Raw genomic sequence first — 21,256 nt, 5'->3', positions numbered from 1 at the left:
AACCTATTTGACTTGAGTTACTGTTTAAGACACTCTCAAGAATGAAAAACAATATAAAATTACATGGCCCCACCAAGAAATTCAGGTAAGATGCTATCTATAAACTTCCAGCTTCTAAAAATACTCTGAAAGCTTGCAGTCACACCTTCCATATGTCCTATGCTTAAATAAAATAGTAACATTCCTAAGAAGATGTCTTCATTGTCAAACTCAAAGTTTCAAATGGCCTTACCTTCAGTTTCCTAAAAATCAATGATGTTCATAAGAGTAATTAAATTAAAGAACAGGGTAAGTTTGTACTTTGACCTGTGTTTGCTAGAGTACAATCTGTGGTTTTTTAATGCTTTCTTCTAAAATTTCACAAGAAAAACCTACAATGAAATCATTAAGTATGTATTTATGGGTTGTGAACACAGAAGAGGGAAAGAAGCAGGGCCCATTTTTCCTTGATCCCTTCTTTCTACAAGTGTACAAAAGAGCAGAGGGATTCAAGACTGCTTTAAAAAAGAGGAAATAATTTATTTCATAGTTTTATCTCCTGTAACCCTGGAGCTTCCCCTGACTCAGCAGTGACTTTTCAGATCCTGGGGGTTACAAATGCATACTTTGAGACTTGATACTGATTGGAAAATTATGTCTGGACTACTTTTGTACCTTTTTTCCCTTCAACTATTTCCAATACAATGCAGTAAACATTGCTGGTATTTCCATTACAGTTATGGGACTATACCTCCTGCATCTAGACCTGAGGGACAGAGCAGAATTGCCACCTGCAGCCAACTGTCATCACTGCAGCCTGTGAGAAGCTGGTGTGGTTGCTTACCGATCACTTCTGACATGACTATGGCTGGTTCCAACAAAATAAAATTATACATATAAAAATCCAGCATTAAAATAGGACACTGCCCCCAACAGCCTTTATGTTACCTAACCTGAACAATCAGCACTTCTACAATAGTCAACAATTACTCTTCAAGATACCCATAACTCTTACTGCATTCTTTCGTGGATTGAATGGATTACGCTCCTTCTGTCTTTGTTCATCCAGTTTCCTCACATATTCTCTCATTCTTTCCTTTTGCTTTTTTTTCATCCATGCTTGTATCTCTTTCTTCTCCTTTTCTAGTTTTTTAGAATGTGCAGCAGCAGAATCATGAACCCTGAGAGCAGATGTAAATGGAAATAATCTAGCACACCCCTTAACTTGCAAACAATGACAGTTACACATGATATAACAAAAACACTGCAATCCTTTTAAAACTCTGACTCAGCTGGAAGCATAAGTAACAAACAATGGGAAAAATCTTCTAATTTTTACTTCAAAAAATCCTGACACACAGTAATTTCCACCATATTTCCTAAAAATTTTTCTTTTATTTAGCAACTTGTTGTGCTTTTGCCCCAGCTGAGAACTGGGCACCACGCAGTCGTTTGTTCTTTAAGAGCGAGTATGAGGAGTGGAGGGGTGGGGTGTGTGGAACTGAAGGAGGGGGAAAGAAAACCCAAAAACCCAAAACCTCATGGGTGGGGATAAGGACAGTTTACTGGGATAGCACAAAGATGTAATAATAATATCAGGACTCTATAGTAAAATATATGAGACTGTTGCTACATAATGCAGTTCCACACTGACCCGTACAACTCAGGCTGTACAGCTCAGAGCCATCCTAAAACTGGACCATCCCCAAAACTGCACATCCTGGAGCTGCCTGCTCCTAACCCCAGCAGTCCCCCTTTTATGCTGAGCATGACATAACTGTCATGGAATACCCTCTTTGGCCAGTTTGGGTCACCTGTCCTGGCCGTGTCCCCTCCCTTCTTGTTAGCAGAGCAATATGAACAGCTGAAAAGCCCTTGACTTCTTGGCAACAACTAAACCATCAGTGTTATCAGCTCTGCTCTCATCCCAGCTCCCAAACATGGTATTCCATCTGCCTCTAGAAAGCAATTAACTCTATCCTAGCTGAAACCAGGACAAAACTACATTCAGACAGTAGGACCAAATTGTGGTCCACCTGTTATTGTCTTTCCAAGTTATCTGGCACAGGAAAATACACAAGTCATTTTGCTTTGATCTTTCATTTTAAAGTTTGTCCAAAAATTAAAGACCAGTGAGATGCTATCATCCTTTTTGTTCCCTCCCTTCAACCTATGAGCTCCTTCAGAAGTCTATCTATAGAAAGTAATTTTAAAACCACTAAATTGGAATACTAACAACAGAAAAACACAGCCAACAAGAAATGCTGTTCTTCAGAAATATTAATTCACTTTGCAATAGTCTTTAAAGTAAGCAACCTCTCTCATTTTCAAGATTGGCAGGCACTAATAATTCTAGAAAACAGAATGTATGAGTGTTGCAAAATAAGGTGTTGCTAGCAGCTGAAGTTCATCTGAAAGATTATGGATTGAAGCATTAAAAGCCCTGAAGGGATTAGAAGAGCTCTGATACATTTGTAAGTGATTTACTTTATGGCAAAGGGAAGTATCATTATCAGAAGTATTCAGTCATATGTGAAAGTATGTATGTGAAACCGAGTTGCTTTTATCTCTTCAGAGAGGTTTGATTAGATACTACTTGAATATGTTTCAGAAGTTTTCAGTAATTTTTAAAATATTCACATAGCTGCACAAAACAATCCAGCTAACATTAGTAACTACTGTGGAATTCTCAAAGGACCACCACGATGTTACGACCTGAACTCCTTCTACAATTCAAATAAATGTCAGAACAAGTAAACCAGAGCACTGCACTCTGGTGTCACTAGAACTGTCACTAGAACACCCTGATACAACTATCAGTGTGGTATAGACTGTTGCACCAACACAAGAGATTGATTGGCATCGCCGATGATACGAAGCTGGGAGGAGTGGCTGACACGCAGGAACACTGCGCTGCTGTCCAGAGAGACCTGGACAGGCTGGAGAGCTGGGCAGGGAGAAACCAGATGAAGTTCAACAAAAGCAAGTGTAGAGTCTTGCACCTGGGAAGGAACAACTGTTTGTATCAGTACAGGCTGGGGGATGACCTGCTGGAGAAGAGCTCAGTGGAGAAGGACCTGGGGGTCCTGGTAGATGACAGGTTGGCCATGAGCCAGCAGTGTGCCTCGGTGGCTAAGAGAGCCAATGGGATCCTGGGGTGCATCTGGAGGAGTGTGGCCAGCAGGTCAAAGGAGGTGATCCTCCCCCTCTACTCTGCCCTGGTCAGGCCCCACCTGGAGTGTTGTGTCCAGTTCTGGGCTCCGTGGTATAAAAAGGACAGGGATCTCCTGGAGAGAGTCCAGAGAAGGGCTACAAAGATCATTAAGGGCCTGGAGCATCTTCCCTATGAGGAAAGGCTGAGTGAGCTGGGGCTGTTCAATCTTGAGAAGACTAAGGGGGGATCTAATTAATGTCTGTAAGTATCTTAAGCATGGAATGCAGGGGGAATCAGCCAGCCCCTTTTCAGTGCTCTGTGGAGACAGGACAAGGGGCAATGGCTGCAAGTTGGAGCACAGGAAGTTCCACACCAACATGGGGAAGAACTTTTTCACAGTGAGGGTGACAGAGCCCTGGGACAGGCTGCCCAGGGAGGTGGTGGAGTCTCCATCTCTGGAGATATTCAAGACCTGTCTGGACGCCTATCTGTGCAATATGAGCTGGGGAGCTGCTTTGGCAGGGGGGTTGGACCCGATGATCTCTCGAGGTCCCTTCCAACCCCTACAATTCTGTGATTCTGTGATTAATAGCTGTATTTTTGCCTTGTAAGCAACTGGTACCACAAACAGCTGTAATTTCAACCTGAGGAAAGAACACAGCTATAGTGACACTCATGAAGGTGTAGAAATCTCTAGCAGGGAGGAGAGCATGACAAGCGGGAGTCTGGGGCCAGAAGCTGTGAAGCTGCTTTGCACCAACAGATTTCTATTCTGTCTTTCAGAACTGCTTTAGAAGGCTCCAGTTCCCTCAGCTGAACTGTATCTGATGGATATACAGAGTTGGCTCCAGCCTATACCTGGTAGAAGGAATAAACAAGTAGGAAGGAAAGAATTCTGAAACCAGAATAATAAAACACCATCAGTACACTGAACAACAATTGTCAATAACAGTTCTAATACTAGTCCCATTAACATCAACTCTGATCACACACTTGCTTCCACTGTTGACAGGGTGTGAGCTATGGGAATAATATCCAGTATTAAAATTATTTAATAACACATAATCAAAAACAGCCATGTTATTACCTAGAGATTTTCTTGGCTTGCATTTTTGTTAAGCCCAGTTCTGATGGAGACACATCACCTTCTACTACAAGATCCTTAATGATGTCAGTAACACCACTCAGACCAGTAATGTGCAGGGGATCTTCTAAAGAGCTGAAGTTAGATAGGGGAAAAGAAATGTTACTGATTTAATGCAGAACAAGCCTGTAAGAACAAGCAGCTAAAATCCTTCCTTTTACACTTAAACTAAGAATATTCAGGTTGCGTTAACAGAAGCCTTTGGACTGATTTTTCTTTCCCCTACATCTCACTGTGTTAGTGTACACAAACAACACCTGGAAAATGTATGTAGATGTGCCCTAAAGTTACCAGCCACCACCTTAGTTTTGCTGTCACCACGTACACATTAGCTAACTTTATAGCTTCCCAGTGAAAATGGGACAGGATGAGCAAGACTGGACTAACTTCAGGGGTACTGCTGCAACCAAACCAAAAATCAACCATCTAAAAATATGGCCCCATCCAAAACTGAACTGCCTGTGCTTCACTGGGTTCCATGAACATTGCTGGCCCAGAGGAGGCTCCTGAGCCTTCTGTGGCTAGCACAGAGGGCCAGAAGCACTGACAGGGTTTATACTGTTGCCCATACTGACATACACCTGAGGGATGCTGCCAGTCTCAGGAACCCTAACTCACAGTGACCACTGAGCAAGAATCAGTGTGTCTATCAGAATAGTTCTGCCTAAATTCTACCCACCTCTCTCCTCCCTTCATCAGTTGCCATCAAAAATAAAAATCTCATGTAGTTTATGATTACAAACTACACCTGTTTCAAGGAACTCCCTCTGGATAAAAATCACCATCTGCTATTTTATTGCCTCATACCTATCCTCAAAGTTAATGCAATCACTTCTTCATCAACTTCAGTCACAACAAGTAGTTTAATTTAAAATTAATTTAAAGTGCTTTAAAAATAAACTAAACCATTCAGTTTGCTGCTATGCTTCAAGCAAAAAAGTAAATGTGGTCTATTGAGGAGAATGACCAGGAAGAAAGAGAATCCAGCTTTCTATTGCACAACTGGATACAGAAGACTAACAGCAGCTAACAGTAAAAAACCACGTATGTCACACCATCATATTTAATTCTTAAGTACATTCCAATTTTGAAATCTCTGGTTTGTTGCTTTACACTGTTCACTTCCAAAACTTTCTGGTGATAGCTGGCCTCAGTAGATAACTACTAGCAGCAGTTACATGTGCTTGTTAGAAACCAGTGTTCTGGAAAAGGGAGAAGTAACCAATGCACATAGACAACAGAGCATCTATATTAACACCTCTTGCTACTTGTAACTAGAAAGCAACATGGTTCCGCAGCTTTTGCATAAAGTAAATTTAACAGGCACTATCAAAGTCAGAGTAAATGCCTGAAAATAACTAAGGAAAAGGCTTTCACTGAGTTCAAAAAGAAATGCCTAGGTTTTTATGTAATTGATAGTTCCACCTTGACAGTCCTCTTTTTGGCAGTAGTTTAGAGTAAACAGATTTTTTCAAACAACATACCTATCACATAGATCTCCATGTGTGTGAAGGCCTGAAAGAGAAACAGCCTTTGTTAATGGAAGATTTGCACTTATACACAAACTAATAATACATATATTAAACAGCCTGTGGAATAAAATACAGCAATGTAGCAACCTGAATATGTTGACGTCAAAGATAAATTAGTACTGTACATAAGCTTAGTGACCCGTGAGTTAGCATGTAACTGACTGCAAAGATAATAAAGATTCACAGATTTGGGCTGGAAGGGACCTCGAAGATCACCTAGTTCCAACCTCCCTGCCATGGGCAGGGACACCTTCACTAGACCAGGTTGCCCAAAGCCCCATCCAACCTGCCAGGGATGGGGCTTCCACAGCCTCTCTGGGGAAAACTGTGCCAGGGCCTCACCACCCTCATAGCAAATAATTTCTTCCTAACATCTAATCTAAACCTACCTGCTTTCAGCTTGAAGCCACTGCCTCTTGTCCTACCATTGCCTGGTGAACAGCCCCTCTCCCACTTTCCTGTAGGGCTGTAAGTATCGGTAGGCCATAATTAAGTCTCTCTGAAGCCTTCTCTTCTCCAGACTGAACAAACCCAACTCACTCAGCTTGTCTTCATAGGAAAGGTAGTCCAGCCCCTTGTGCTTAGTTCCAACTAACTGGAAATTATCTGTTCCAATTAACTGCATGGCATTTTATGGAAAATTAACAACTGACACTTACCTGAAGAAGCTAGACTTCAAAGTCCTGGCATTCGGGAAATGTAGCCAAAAAGCTGTATAGATGTCTTGGGGGATGAACACTGCTATGCTCTCTAAGCTTAACTGTACTCTCAAAATACTATAGTTGAAACTTATTATCACCTACAGTTTTCTTAGCTGGCAATTAACGAGTATATATGTAAAGAGAAAATTTTAAGTGAACTGCTGCTTATAAAATGCATCTGGGTGTGCATACCATTTGAGAATCACTTCTGTGTGCATATATAGGAACCACATTATAACACCTTTTAAGATTGCTGCAAATGCACAGCCCCTTTTCAGTGGTCTGTGGGGACAGGACAAGGGGCAATGGCTGCAAGTTGGAGCACAGGAAGTTCCGCACCAACATGCGGAAGAACTTTTTCACAGTGAGGGTGACAGAGCCCTGGGACAGGCTGCCCAGGGAGGTGGTGGAGTCTCCTTCACTGGAGATATTCAAGACCCATCTGGACGCCTGTCTGAGTGATATGTCCTAGGGAGCTGCTTTGGCAGGGGGGTTGGACCCGATGATCTCTCGAGGTCCCTTCCAACCCCTACAATTCTGTGATTCTGTGATCCTGTGAAATGTGACTGTAAAATGCATATTCACTTCTACAAAGTATTTATCATTTTTAGAAGCTTGAATGCAAGCAATGCAGGCAATACGCAGACAAAATAAGACACTACATTTTTAAACACAGACAAGCAGTTGCTTGCATAGTGATTCTTCCCCCTTGTAATGCTAATGCAGTCTTCATAATTGCAAAAATTAATTTACTATCAGTTTGCAAAATTAAATAAGACCTCATAAAATGATATTTTAGGACACAGACAGTAGTTACTGTATGATGTCATAAACCAATTTATTTTGCTGATATGGGTTGGCCTTAATTGAAATCTCATCTTTCTAGAACACAGGAGGATGATAGAGATGAGAAAGACAGCTTTGTAAGGAAGCTGTGAGTGTTCTGCAGCACTGTGCCTATTTATATTCATGCAAAGTTAACTAAATAATTACAAATCAGCACAGTTGTGCATTTCAAAAAATAGATGCGAAATTACTCATTTTCTTTCAATAATGGTGAATTTGTGTGCAAATATAATTCATTGATGAACTCTTTTCAAAACTTAGTGATACTGTTCCATCATGAAAACTATAACCTCATTATGAATGCATATCCATGAAGCCATTCTAAATAAAACAATCTAGAAAGACTGACAACTGCATTTTATGAGCTGTGGAGTTACATAACATTCTGTGTAATAGCAATGAGGAAGTATTACATGAGGAAGAAAAGGTTCAGTTATTTTTAAAAGCAGAAAAAGGGGAAAATAATCCGTCAAGAGTATACCAGAAGATGACTTTATGCCACTGGGAAAGTTAGAAGCAGACACTGCAGAGGCAGAAGAGTGTAATTCCAATGAGGTGTGACTGGGTACAGCACATTTCAAGTTTAAGCCCTCCTTTTCATCATCTGTAACATCTTCAAAAATCATGCCCTTCAAGTGATGTTCTGATTCCATGAAAAAATTAATAAATACAGTAATTAACACAGACCAATGAAAAATACCCACAGCGCAAAAAGTATCACTCAGATATATTGGTTAGTGGTTTATTTAGTTTTTCTGTCAAATCTAGAACAACATGAACCTAGATCAGTTGTACCACCCTGAAAGGGCACTATCAGAAAGAGCTGTGATATACAGAAGTGGTACATATATGTGAACAAAAAGAATAAACTATGAGTTGTTCTGTGTGAGGCTAATGAACATCTCAAATATAGTCTTATCTATGTAGATATAGCTATGATTTAGTTCTATACACTCGGCTGTGTATGAACTTCTTAAGAATACTATGTCAGCAAGCAAAGCACTCATAAGCACCATGTTTTGGTTTTATGATACAGTAGTAAAACATACTATCACCTTTAAAATCCTACATAAAAGTCCTGCATTACCATTTTGAACAAGATAAAAGTATACAGATATTTTTAAATTCGTTTTTGTTGAAACAGTACATGATGTTCAGATTTCCTACCTTTGCTTTTATTTCCCCTATTTTTTATTTTTAGTGCATATTTCAGTAATTCCTGTTGGAACACCATTAAACTTCAGCAGAAATTGAAAGTCAGGCAAGTTTAATATTCAACTGCAAGTTTACTGTGCTTAATGTGTACTGAACACATACCGTCATCAATGATTCCAACATCTTCAGAGAATGAAGGACGAGCACCAAGGTCTGAATTGTCAGCCGTTTCAAAATCTTCTATTATTTTCACTAGCTATAAATGAAACCCAAAAAACTAAATAATGATACATTCTTCAATGTATTTCTGACACTTACACAACAGATATTCAAGCAAAATGTTTTCTTTAAATAACTTTTTATCCTCAGAATCCTATAAATGTATTTTAACGGTGTATCCTAAATAAAAACAAAGAAAACTGTTGAGGAATCAAGTAGATTCATATTAATCTTAAGAGTTTAATCTTCTGGACCCTTCCTCTGAGAAAATACATATGAACTCTATTATCCTTGTTAAAAATTATCCTTTTATCCTTTTACTTCTATTGATCACATTATTTTAAAAATAGCTGGAGTTTTCCAATATGTCTTATCTAAAAAATGTAGAACTATTTCTGTACTCTTCACAAATCAGGAAAATTAGAAAGTGAAATCTAAAACTTAATAATCCAGATTGAGACAATTTACTTGCAAGTTATTCTTACAAAAAATAGGCTTGAAAACTGCTTTCTAACATGTAAGAAATATTTAAATAAGGGACAAACAACTGGTGTGTACTGAAGAAATGTGGTTTATTTTCAGGATTTGGCTAGATATCCAAGTTTTAAAACTCAAATGCATTGAAATGCTGAAACAAATAAAGATTATGTGAAGACTTTTTTTCACTACAGGATTTTAAAACTGTGCCTTGGTAATCACCTTGACCAAGGATATCACCAATTAAATAATCCACTTTAGTGCAATAACTCTGTGTAAGTGACACATTGAGGTCCTTACATTTCTGTGAATATATGGAAGGACAGACAATGGACACTTGGTTCAAATGATTATACAAAAAGTAGATGCCATGGAATTACACAGTGCTAGTGAATGCAACCTGCACTAAGCCCAGTCTACAGGAACTGGAAATTGATTCAGTTTTCTTGATATGGAAAGAATTTTTTTTTTTTGTTTTTTACTTGCTAGGTAAAAATCAGAACTCCTGGCTCATCTTAATTAGTCATTCCAAGTTTGATCTAAACTTAATAAAAATGTAAAATCAGTGTGAGAAGTAATTGCCAGCATTCCCCATTTCAAATACACCTAGAGTCAGCCCTGCCTGAAGGTTTAGGCAAATTAAACTAGACAGAGTATTAAGAAGTTAGTATCTTGAAAATTTTTTACTCTTTATTATGATCTTTGTCACGGTCTCTAAAACAGTAATTCTTGAACTATACATAATATCATCTCAATGCACAATGGCCAAAATGTAAAAATCCAAATATTTTACGATATTAATAGGAATAGGTTCCAGACATAGTCAGGCAATATTCTGCAGAGGCATATCTGCAGAAGTCTTTGCCAAAAAAGGTCTATTCAGCCTGAACTGTGCTCTTCTGTTTTCCCAGTTACAGAGACATTAAAAATATTTTGCCCATGCACTAAGAACATCACAATTCTGGCCAGCACTTGGAGCACTGTAAGTAACTATGTCAGCCAAAAGATGCTGCACTAAATGTCAAAGAACTGTGTATCATTCTCAATTTCTCTCAACACATACTAAGTGGACTTGAAAATACATGGTTCCAAAACATAAATTTTGTCTTTATCTGAAAGAAATTAGAAAAATAACCGTTTCAGAAACAACAGCTGGCAGTCACAACTCACCAGTTCAGTACTTCTGAAATTCTCCATATTTTCTGCCATGTTTTCTAGCAGCTGTAATTGCATATCCATTTCCTGCTGCTTTGTGGAGAAACATTCTTTGCCAGTTAGTTTGGATGGAAGCCCTGATGGAGGAAAAGTTCTGTCATCTTCAGGTACTATGTTCGAAGTAATACCACTGCCAGCAGAACCTGACTTCTCATCTTCATTTTGTGCTTGGCTTGGTTCACTTTTCAGGTGATCATCTTGAAACAAACAAACAAACCAACCTCACAACAGTGCACTGCAAGTAATTAGACATATCTGTGCTATATCTAATAGTATGTTTCAATAGACATGAGGCATCACAAAAGAACTCAAACATATTAATGTTTTTGACTATAAAAAAGCAGGAGGTGAGTTGGGGAAATGCTGCAGGTTTTCTCTGGGAGGTAAAAGTACTATAGCAAAAACATACAGCTTTTCTTTCCTGACTTAAAACTGAAATGTCTTACCTTTATTCAGAAGCACCTTGGGTGGAATTGCATTAGTAACAGAAGCCGCTGTGTGATGAAGTTTTGCAGTAGATGGAATTTCAAACTTCTCATTTTGCTGTGCATTAGCTACCTCTTCAGTAGATTCAGGTATCATTGTTAAGGGCAAATTGTTAAGGATGTCACTGTCTTCAATATCAACTACATCAATATATTCATGTCCATCCTGAACAAGATTATGAAGAATTACACAAATGAGGAATTTAGCACATATTATTTACAGTATGTTCTTAACCATTTCCTGTGTTTACCTCATTGCTTTGAGTTGAAAGACTTTGTTTTGGAGACAACTGCTATCTTCCCTACAACTGATTCATCCATATATAAAGAACACAGATTTGTGAGATAAGATAAACAGAATACTTAAAATGCATTTTAGCCATTGGATCACTAACCAAATCAGGGGCATCTGACAGAAGGGATGGTAAAGCTGTCTCGTTCACTTCAGTGGGAAATTTCAGGTTTAAATATATGTCTGGTGGTAGTATCTCAGAGGCACTAGATGATTCTATAAGAAAAGAGTAACAGTCAGTACTGTATTTACAGTAGAGGCCGTGAAACTTCAAACAAACTATTTGGAAACAGGTCTGCGTTCTCGACATGCTAAGAAAAGATTTGACTAATATTTCTTTAAAAAATAGAGAGTGTACCTTAATAGGCTTCTCTCTGCCTCTCTGGGCAGCCTGTCACAATCACAGTTAAAACGTCTTTACTTATGTTCACATAGCACCTCCTGTGCTCCATCTTGCACCCATTGCCCTTTGTCATATCATTGGACATCACTCAAAAAAGCCTGGTTCTGTCCTCCTGACACTGACACTTTAAATATTTAGACATTAATGAGGTCACCCCTCAATCTCCTCCAAGCTAAAGAGACCCAGCTCCCTTTCAGCCCAAAATCTAAGTTACCTTTTTTTTTTTTTCACACATCTTAGCAGATGCATGGAACAACTGTCTAATTAGCTGAGCTATCACAGCTTGATTTCATGTGGAGCTGAGATCTGTACTATTGCACTAGTCAATCTATTTGGTCCCTAACACCGACTTCCCAATGTTGAACAGCTAAAATCCACAAATATACCTCCTCATACAGGAATATACAAGCATAGTTGCACTGCATAATAAAATTCCAGCCAATCTTTTCATAAACAGTATTACAATTATTTCATGTTTGGTTTCAACTACCTCATGTACAAAATCCATATTAATATACTAATATTTTATAGACTTCCCAAGCAAGAAATCAAGTAGAGAAAGATTGAAGCCGCACCTGACACAGGAACTGACATGAATGAGTTGTTTCTTCTAACTTCAGAAACTTCACTTCCAGCACTGATTCCAACATCCTGATATGATTTGAGCACTTGATAGGAAAAAACCCAAAACACATGAATTTAAGGAAGGTAAAGACATTGGTGGCATTATTTGTACGTTTCTGATTTCCCAGCTCACACTCAAAGCAAAGTTGGGGAGGGAAAGAGGGACAGAACCAATTTCAGTCCCACGTGAAATGTTTTCTAAAATATATTTAGGCAGAGTCAAGCTAAGTTATAAGAAGCATTCAGAAAAAGTCTCAGCAGAACTGAGTTACAGAAAGCATGCCGAGGCTCTTACACAACTGCATCAGTAATACTTTTATTTATAATTATTTTAAATAATACATAGTTTATATTCCAATAGCTTCTGATTTAACACTTTTTGAATCAAAAAGCTACAGCACGAAAAACTGAAGCTACGTCATAAAAAATTCTTTCTCCCTTTAAAAAAATTACTCCATTTTGGAAGCTTTCCAAATATCACAATTAACAAGAAGCAATACCAGAACTAGCTGGCTGGCTGTTGTAGGTGACACAGGTAGCACTTACCTGGGTCAGTATTTGTACTTGCATCTTGAGTTTCGGCTGGTTTTTTTCCTGTAGAAGCCATGTCATATAGATCTGCTGAAGGAGTAATTGTTTCCCCCCTCGTCTCTAAAAATGTGATAAAATACAATAGATGTCTAAATATAATGCAAGAATTAGAAATCTATTAAAGCAATTACATTAGTTAAAAACCAAGGGCTCCACCAGATTTTTCTTTGTATTTCTGACATAATTTTAGCCTTTTCCTAAGGCTAATGAATGCTTTCAAGACAAGCACTACCTGCCTTACGTGAATATACAGCTGTACTGAAATTTACAATGTGACCCTGAATTAAAATCAAGCCTCAGGTTGAATGTGTTATTAAATATTTTATGATGCTGTACAGTAACAATATTTCATATTTTTAAAAGGGGAAATTATTTTGACATGTATACTTTCCTTTACTGATATTTCTACGGTGCTTTGCGAGCCAGTATGTGTCTCAGGCCAAACATCAGATAACCAATTGCGTTTTGGAATACTAAATAGTGTTCTAAATTAATGTACTAGCAAGAACCAAATCTTCCTATAGGCATGGTCTTCATTTTTCAAACTAGAAATACTGTTTATATTTTTTCTTTTAAAAGACTTTTAGATTTTATGTAATTATAATAGTCAAATACAAACAGTACCTTTTAAAAACAAACCAATTTAGAATTTGTAAGCATTTTTATAGCATTCTTCTGATTAACCAACAACATGAGCAGAAATCATTGTGAACCATAGTTGATGAAATTCTTTATTTCATGATGTTCATTGTTTATAAAAACAAATACAAGTTTGTCATTTATTTTTAAGAAGCTTAAAATAATTCTGTAATTTTCAGGACAATTATTACAAGTGTACAGAGAATGGGTATGAGATCTTGAATTTGTCTGCATCTCTCTCCACCTCAATGCCCTAAAAACTGACTACCCCCGCAAAAAAAAAATTGAATATCTGTTGTACATCCTGAAAGGTTTCATTATTTTCTGGGGAAAGATCCCATAAGCCATTATGATGCAGTGCTCACAGACACAACTGGTATTTTTAACATCTCGATGACTATAGATTTTTCCTTTGAAATGTAACATATGTTTGTTCCTTGATTTTATTTAAGCACTCAGAGTGATAAAAAGACTTATACTTGCCCATTGTAATGAAAAAATCATCTTGAACATAAGATGTGGGTTTTTCTTGTTGATCCTAGTAGAAGAGAAATAATTATTTTAAAAATAGTGCCAATACCAATTAAAGGCTTTCTTAACGCTGTTAACTTTCGACTATATTACCTTTGAGTAATAATAATATGAAAAAAAAAACCCACATCAAAAAAAACATCATTGTAATGTATCTTCCTTACTACCTTATTTAATTCTTTTGATGCATTTCAATTTGGTGGAATTACTGACTATGTAATGTTCTTTCCCATATGTAAGTTAAGAGTGATCTGCAGTAAGACAAATTCCTCATTCTTTTCTGAGTATGTGTGTCCTGGTTTTGGTCAGGATGGAGTTAACTTCTTTTGTAGCAGTGGATGGAATGCTGTGTTTGAGAGTTAAAATGAAAGCTGTGCTGATAACACCCTGATGGTTTTAGTTGTGGTCAAGCAGTCAAGGACTTTCTCAGCTCTTCGTATTTCTCTGTTCATGAGAAAGGAGGGGACGAAGCCAGGACAGGTGACCCAAACTGGCAAAAGAGTATTCCATGCCAATTACATGCTGCTCAGTATAAAGGGGGGCTGGTGGGAGGAGGAGGGGCAGCTCCAGGACGCGCGGTTTTTGGGGGATGGTCGGGTTCCAGGACGGCTCTGGGTGGCACGGCCTGAGCTGTGGGTTCAGTGAGAAACTGCATTGTGTATCAACAGCTTCATAGATTTTTTTTTTCTCTAAAGTCCTGTTAGCATTGTTATATTTTATCTTTCTGCTATTCTAGTAAACTCTCCTTATCCCAACCCATGGGCTTTTGGTTTCTTGGTTTTGGGGTTGTTATTTGCCCCTTCCTTTTCCCTTCCCTTACCTCACACCCCCCACCTTCTCCCCCTCCTGTTGTCCTTTAAAGAGCAGGCAGCTGCGTGGATCTCAGCTCTCAGCCAAGGTAAAACCACAACAATGTGGTATCTGTGCTGTACCATAACTAACATCTCCCAGCTCTGGTGTGGCTCTCCAGATGCAGAGCTGGGCATGGAAGTCTCAAAGGTATGCTATGGATCAGAAATAGAAGCTACTGCTCTAACTTTAAAACACATAATGTTCTAGCTTGAAATCTGGTACTTGCAAGGAAAACTCCCAAATACATTAAAAGGTACCAAAATGGCCTAAGTAAACAAACAGTAGAAGTGCACAAATAAAAAAGAGCTTGACAATGACTTCAACTCAGTTTCCTGGCTGAGACAGAACTGAAATCTCGTGCTCCCCATCTTCACTCTTACATTATCATCATCCAGCCTCATGTGAAAAGAGTAATGCCTAAGTCATTTGTACTATTATTACTGCTAGGCTAAACAGATCCTTATTTTTTAAAAAGCAGTTTGTCATATATACAGAGAAATATCCTGTCAAAATACTAAGTTCACATCTCAGGCAAAACAAAAGCAACCCTGAAAGACTGTATAAAAATAAGTATCTTTCTTACTGGAAATCAAGGGTATAAATGAAATATACTGCTTCTAGGCTAGAGCCTGGAAGAGCTTTACATGATTGTTTTGGTTTACAGTTTCCTGCTGCTTTCTTTCCTGCTGATATTTGAGTGGAAAAGGCAAAGAAAATAACATTTTTCAGTACCTCAGTCCCTGGTTCCACATGTCTCACTGTGTCACTACTACTGATGATGGAGTCATCTGGGCGGAAGGACACACTTTGTTGTTTCTTCTTCTCTTCCTCTTCCATTTGTTTCTTCTCACGCCTTTTTTTTCTGTCAACATATTAATTACAAATAAGAAGAACTGCACTGAAATAACAAGAATACCTATCATTATTTTCTAAGTATTACTGTTAAGAAATATACACTGAAAGAAAGGTGGAAAACCCCACAACTATTGCATATTATTAGATTAGTTCAAAGCACTGTTTTTGCCTACCAGATAGCTACACAAAATTGTGACAGAACTCATAAAAATGCTTATCCTGTCAAAATCTGCAAATTCTCTAATACGCTATTTATTTCAAATATTACAAACTGCATAACATTCAATATCTATACTTTGTGTACAATCATTACTGTGAAAAATGCCTGTAAAGACTCTGTAAGAAATGCTCTATCAAGAAACAAACATCTGTTATCATCCAAACTTTCTAATTAACTATTTTATTTTAAAAGTTACAAATTTTCTTTAGCGTCTGATAAGTAGAGGCAATAAGACAACAATTGTAACTTGTAAACTCTAGATTGCAGATACTTACGTATCAACTGTTTTTCACCTTAAGAGCTGACAAATCATTTTGAGTCTATGTCTCCAGCTGCCAGAGTTAAAAGCACCATGAGAAGTGTTCTGTTCTAGATGCCATTAACTCTTTCACAGAAAACAGATGTGTGAAAAATGAGGAATGTACTGGCATTATATGAGAACTGAACAAAGAGAAGGGCTACAAAGCTGGTGAAGGGTTTAGAAGACAAATCTTATGAGGAGTGGCTGAGGGAGCTGAGATTGTTTAGTCTAGAGAAAAAGAGACAAAGAGACTCAGGGAAGACTTTATTGCTCCCTACATTACCTAAAAGCTGGTTATAGTGAGGTGGGGCTTGGTCTCCTCTCCCTGGTATCTAGTGACAGGGCCAGGTGAAACGGTCTGAAGTTGTGTCAGGGGAAGGTCAGGCTGGATATTAGGAAAAATTTCTTTACTGAAAGGGTGGTTAGATATTGGAACAGGCTGGCCAGGAAGGTGTTTGAGTCAACCCCAGAGGTGTTTAAGAGTAGATGTTGTACTTGGTGACAATGTCTAATGTTGGACCTAGTCGGGCTGGAGAGATGGTTGGACTTGATGACCTTGAAGGTCGTTTCCAACTGAAACCATTCAATTATTCTATAAGCATACAGCTTAAAAAAACTTGTTTAAAGTACTGGTGTGATCAATTAAGAAGGAATAATCACATATCAAAAATAATGATTAACAACCTAGCAAAACTAAACAAAGTATCCTTTCAGCAGGAATTTTTCTAATCTCTCTCTGGATTCAGGAACAGAGCCTACACCTTCCATTACATCAAAAGAGCATAGCCCTTTCCTTGAAGATCACTGCTAACAGTGACAATATGCAGTGCAGGCCTATTAAGATTCACTGTGTAAGCAGCAAAGCACTTCATAAACAGTATACAGCAATCAGCCAGATCACAACTTTAAACCACAGATACCAGTACGAAACACATTTCACCTCAAATTTTCTTCCTACTAGACTGATAACAGCATCAACTCCTCCATGCCCTCATGCTGTACTTATTCTTCTGTGTCTTAACTACTATTTGCTTCTTCATTCTACTCCAATAAAATTACACTCAATTCCTCCTTATTTCAAGTTTCTGTAAAAAAATCCCACTGATTACAAAGCTAGAAGGTATATGTTACCACCAAGTTGTTCAAAATGAAGACCCACTTTTAAAGTTTTTCTTGCCTTTTTGTATTATTCTGCACATCTCTTAGTTCAAATGGTTCAACATCAGTTTTTAGTAACTGGATAAGTTCAGTTTGCTCTTGTCCAAAGGAAGCACTGGGCACAGTATGATGCTGGTGGCGTTGCTCAAATGCAATGAGGTCTTGAAGCGGAATAAGTTTTGGTGCCTGAAGGGGTTCAAAGAGAGAAGGAAACAAAAATGAAACTACAACACAGGAAACAGAGGGGGAACCTCAGTCAAACTGGATGAAAGCAGCAGATCCTGCTTGGATGTCAGTTATACAAACACAACACTTGTAACAATTTGTAGAGAAAGTATGAGCATCAGACCAGAATCTCAGCCTCAACTGACATGCTAATAAGAATGTACTTCAGTTTCATATCTGTTCTCGTAGCTGTTCTAAACACTTACAAATTATAGAGTCTGGGAACACTTATTTTTGATGAGTAAGAATCCATGAAACTGAAAAAAACTCTACAACTAGGAAAAACAAATTATTAAAATTCAGTACCTTCTTTTTTTGAGGTAAATTAGCATGGAGTAGCGATACTCCTGTGTGCTGTACTATTTCTTTAGAGCCAGTCTCCTTTGTTGCAGGTTTAACAGGTATTAAAGTAGTAGTGATTGGCTGCCTTACAAATGATGGAAGTCTAGGTACTGGATCAAGTTGCAAATGTAACAGTGGAATGCCAGTCACTTTCAATTCTTTGTCCATATTCACGTTTGCAGAGAACTGCTGCTGAGGTGAAACTTCCTGCTGTCCTTCATATTGACCTAGACTTAGATGCCTGGGAGGTCCTTTATTCACTTTTTCTGCCCATCTTTTTCCTTCATCATGCGTTTGCCTTGGGACCTCAGGGTATTCATATCTGCTCATGTTCAAATTTTCTTTTGACATAGTCTTTCTTGGTTGGTATGATGACTGATGGTGCCATAGCGTATCTGATGAACTCCAAGCTATTCGTGGTACTGGGGGTGGTCTAGCAAAAGCTGATGACAATTCTACTGGATGTAAAAATGCTGGTTTGAAATTATAACGTGATTCAAGCTTAAGCAAAGGAAATCCATTTGAGCAATTCAGGTTTTTTTCCACTGGGATAAGCTTCGGTGTTTTCTGGATGCCTGAGGAAGGAGCTAAGAGATGAAGTGGTTTAGTAGGTGTTGAAGGATGCAAATCTTGAGACCGTGGCGTAAGTCCTGTTTCTCTATGGCTTTCCAGTAGGCTTAAAGAAACATTCACATCCAGATGATTCTAAACCAGAAAAGCAAACAAACAGCATTTACAAATAGCTTTAAATAGCAATCATACACTATATATGTACAAAAATGGTATAATTTTTTGTCATCTTCAGCAGTCCCTCCAAGAATACTTCCTAATTTAACAGGACTGATAACATATCAGATATACAGACCAGTCTTCATAAACAACACTTTGATATACTTTGATATACCTACTTTCATATGACCATTGTTGCTTTCAACTCTTAAACTATTCCTTGGTTGAAAATCTGAACTCTTTTGACCAGTTTCTCCTTTGTCTCGAGTGGACAGTTGAGTTTTCAGAGAGCCATTGACTTCAACAGTGTGTGCAGGCTGGCTTCCTTCCAGGTGAACAGATTGATGCTGTTGCAAAATTTGTTGCACGTTTGGCGGGTTGGCAAAGGATGTCTGCACTATTTGCATTAAACTCATGAAGTTGATTTGCTGTAGCTGAATACACATACACAAAGTTAACACTGTAAACAACTTTAACAGAAATCTTAGCAAAAAAAGCTGTGTCTATACTGTAACTGTTCATTATAGTGTTAATATAGGTGACAAAATAAATGGCATCCTAAAGTTTCAATAACAATTCATTTGTATGATTGCTTATTGGGCTGGGCTATCTTTTAGAATACAGTGAGGTTATGCTACAAAGAAAGACCAATTCCTTCACTTTTTTGGTGAAGTATGAGTAAGCGTAATGTCATGATATCACAGAATGTTAGGGGTTTGAAGGGACCTTGAAAGATCATCTAGCTCAACTTCACTGCCAGAGCGGGATCACCTAGATTAGGTCACACAATAACATGTCCAGGTGGGTTTTGAATGTCTCCAGAGAAAGAGATTCCACAACCTCTCTGGACAGCCTGTCCCAGAGCTCTGTCACCTTCACCCTTATGTTCACATGGAACCGCCTATGCTCCAGCCTGCATCCATTGCCCCTTGTCCTATCATGTAACCTTGTCTCAATGTACAAACAAAAATTAAATCCTAGTACATTATGTGGAAGTAGAAGTGTCTTTCAAAAACTACCACACACAGAACACCTTTAAAACACAATTATCTTAATTGTTAAAACAATTAAGCGTTTTAAGTAACTGAGTTTGTATTACGAATGTTATTTTCAATAATGATAACTTCTCACCTGCACTAACTTAAACATTTCATCTTGGAGCATCTGCCTGACAGTTTCTGATGTGTTTAGCTTCTCTTCTGTAGAGGCTTCTTCCTTGATTTCTTGCTTCTTTGCCAAAACGGAAGTATTGGAGGCAGCACTCAACATAGTTGACACAACAGTCTGAGAAGGCTGACCATCACTTACAGAAATCTCTGTATTACTTAAAAAGGAATAGAAAAAATGTATGAAAAACATTGGGAGTTCAGAATACCTACATGAGTTGGTCTTAAATGAATACAGAAAATTTTATATGTATTAATTAATGCATAGGACTAATGTAATAATTAACACTATACAATCATCACTAGAGAGTATGTATGACATTTTCCTTAATACTTCCTAATATGGCAAACAAAACCAGTAGTAAAGATGTAAATTAAATGATTTTTAGTTACAAAGGTATCTGAAATATTATCTTCACTGGAGATACAGGCAGGAAACAATGATTTGATAGAAAGAGGGCCTGGCTGGTCAAACTCAAGCAGCTGATGGAAAATCAAGGAGGATGTTAATAGCTGAAAAAAGAGAGATAGCAGATTCCTTTTCACTTAAATAAACGTGCCTTCATATATTGGGAATTAAAAATAAATCCCAAAAATTCAGATCAGAAAACAAAATAATGTACCAGAATATATGGAATGTGTGTAAATATATATGTGTGTATGTATATAAGTGGTTGGGCTTTTTTCAGTGACAATCCAACCTAAACGATTCTAGGATTATATACTGAATTTTCTCATAGAGATAATTAGATCTTTTAGTAGGTAAAGACTATCAAGTAGGGGAAGTCCTCAGATAAAATAAGGTTAGGATTTACAGTAAGTTACAAAGAAACTGAAGGACTTTACCTATATTAACAGAAATTGATACAAAAGAGATTTCTCTGTTGAAGAAAAATGCTGACATTTTTCTGACAGATAACAGATTTTTCACAACCGAACACAATGGCCTCCATGCATGTGAAGAAACAGACATATAAAGCAATAGCTAAAGAGTAACACTGAAAAAGTTTTGGGTATGTAACAGGCTTGAAGGGACAGAGGGAATCTTTTGGAAGACAACTAAAATGTTTAAGTACGGCCTGAAACACAAAGTTTGAGAAAAGTTTTTTTTTAAAAAAAAAACCGACATGAAAAACCCAGTAAAATTAAATTAGAGACAGAAAAATAGCATTCAAAGGGCTACAACATTCAGGCCTTGCTCTTAACTGAAAAAAAACACAGAGGACTGTTCTAGAAATGAAAGTCTAGGATTGACTTCTGAGCCCTTTCTTCCCCATTTCCAACATTCTCCCTGTTTGCTGTAGGACATAAATTTTAAGAATTATTTTAATATTAATATAATTTTAGAATTTGTTTAGGTAGTTTATACTAATTCTGCCTGAGAGCAGAAAATGAAACTATCACATCTCTTGAAATGTGGT

At 37.8% G+C, this 21,256-nt stretch overlaps 1 protein-coding gene across 1 annotated transcript in view; it reads right to left on the bottom strand.

The window, feature by feature from the left end:
• CPLANE1 (ciliogenesis and planar polarity effector complex subunit 1) overlaps positions 1-21,256 on the bottom strand; it is a gene marked incomplete at its 5' end in the record, with an annotated part of 61,933 nt that overhangs the window by 5,725 nt on the left and 34,952 nt on the right. The window contains 16 exon segments of the mRNA XM_084278517.1: positions 995-1,160; positions 4,221-4,352; positions 5,762-5,792; positions 7,838-7,997; positions 8,669-8,767; positions 10,378-10,619; positions 10,869-11,073; positions 11,303-11,415; positions 12,178-12,270; positions 12,773-12,877; positions 13,940-13,994; positions 15,572-15,701; positions 17,393-17,559; positions 17,905-18,645; positions 18,849-19,103; positions 19,801-19,993. Coding sequence (XP_084134643.1) covers positions 995-1,160; positions 4,221-4,352; positions 5,762-5,792; positions 7,838-7,997; positions 8,669-8,767; positions 10,378-10,619; positions 10,869-11,073; positions 11,303-11,415; positions 12,178-12,270; positions 12,773-12,877; positions 13,940-13,994; positions 15,572-15,701; positions 17,393-17,559; positions 17,905-18,645; positions 18,849-19,103; positions 19,801-19,993 — 2,887 coding nt within the window.

The sequence above is a fragment of the Gallinula chloropus genome (genome assembly GCF_964237585.1).
Source record: "Gallinula chloropus genome assembly, chromosome: Z".
Classification (NCBI taxonomy): Eukaryota; Metazoa; Chordata; class Aves; order Gruiformes; family Rallidae; genus Gallinula; species Gallinula chloropus.
The sequence above is the reverse complement of the archived record's forward strand: the minus strand, read 5'-3'. Positions and strand labels throughout refer to the sequence as shown.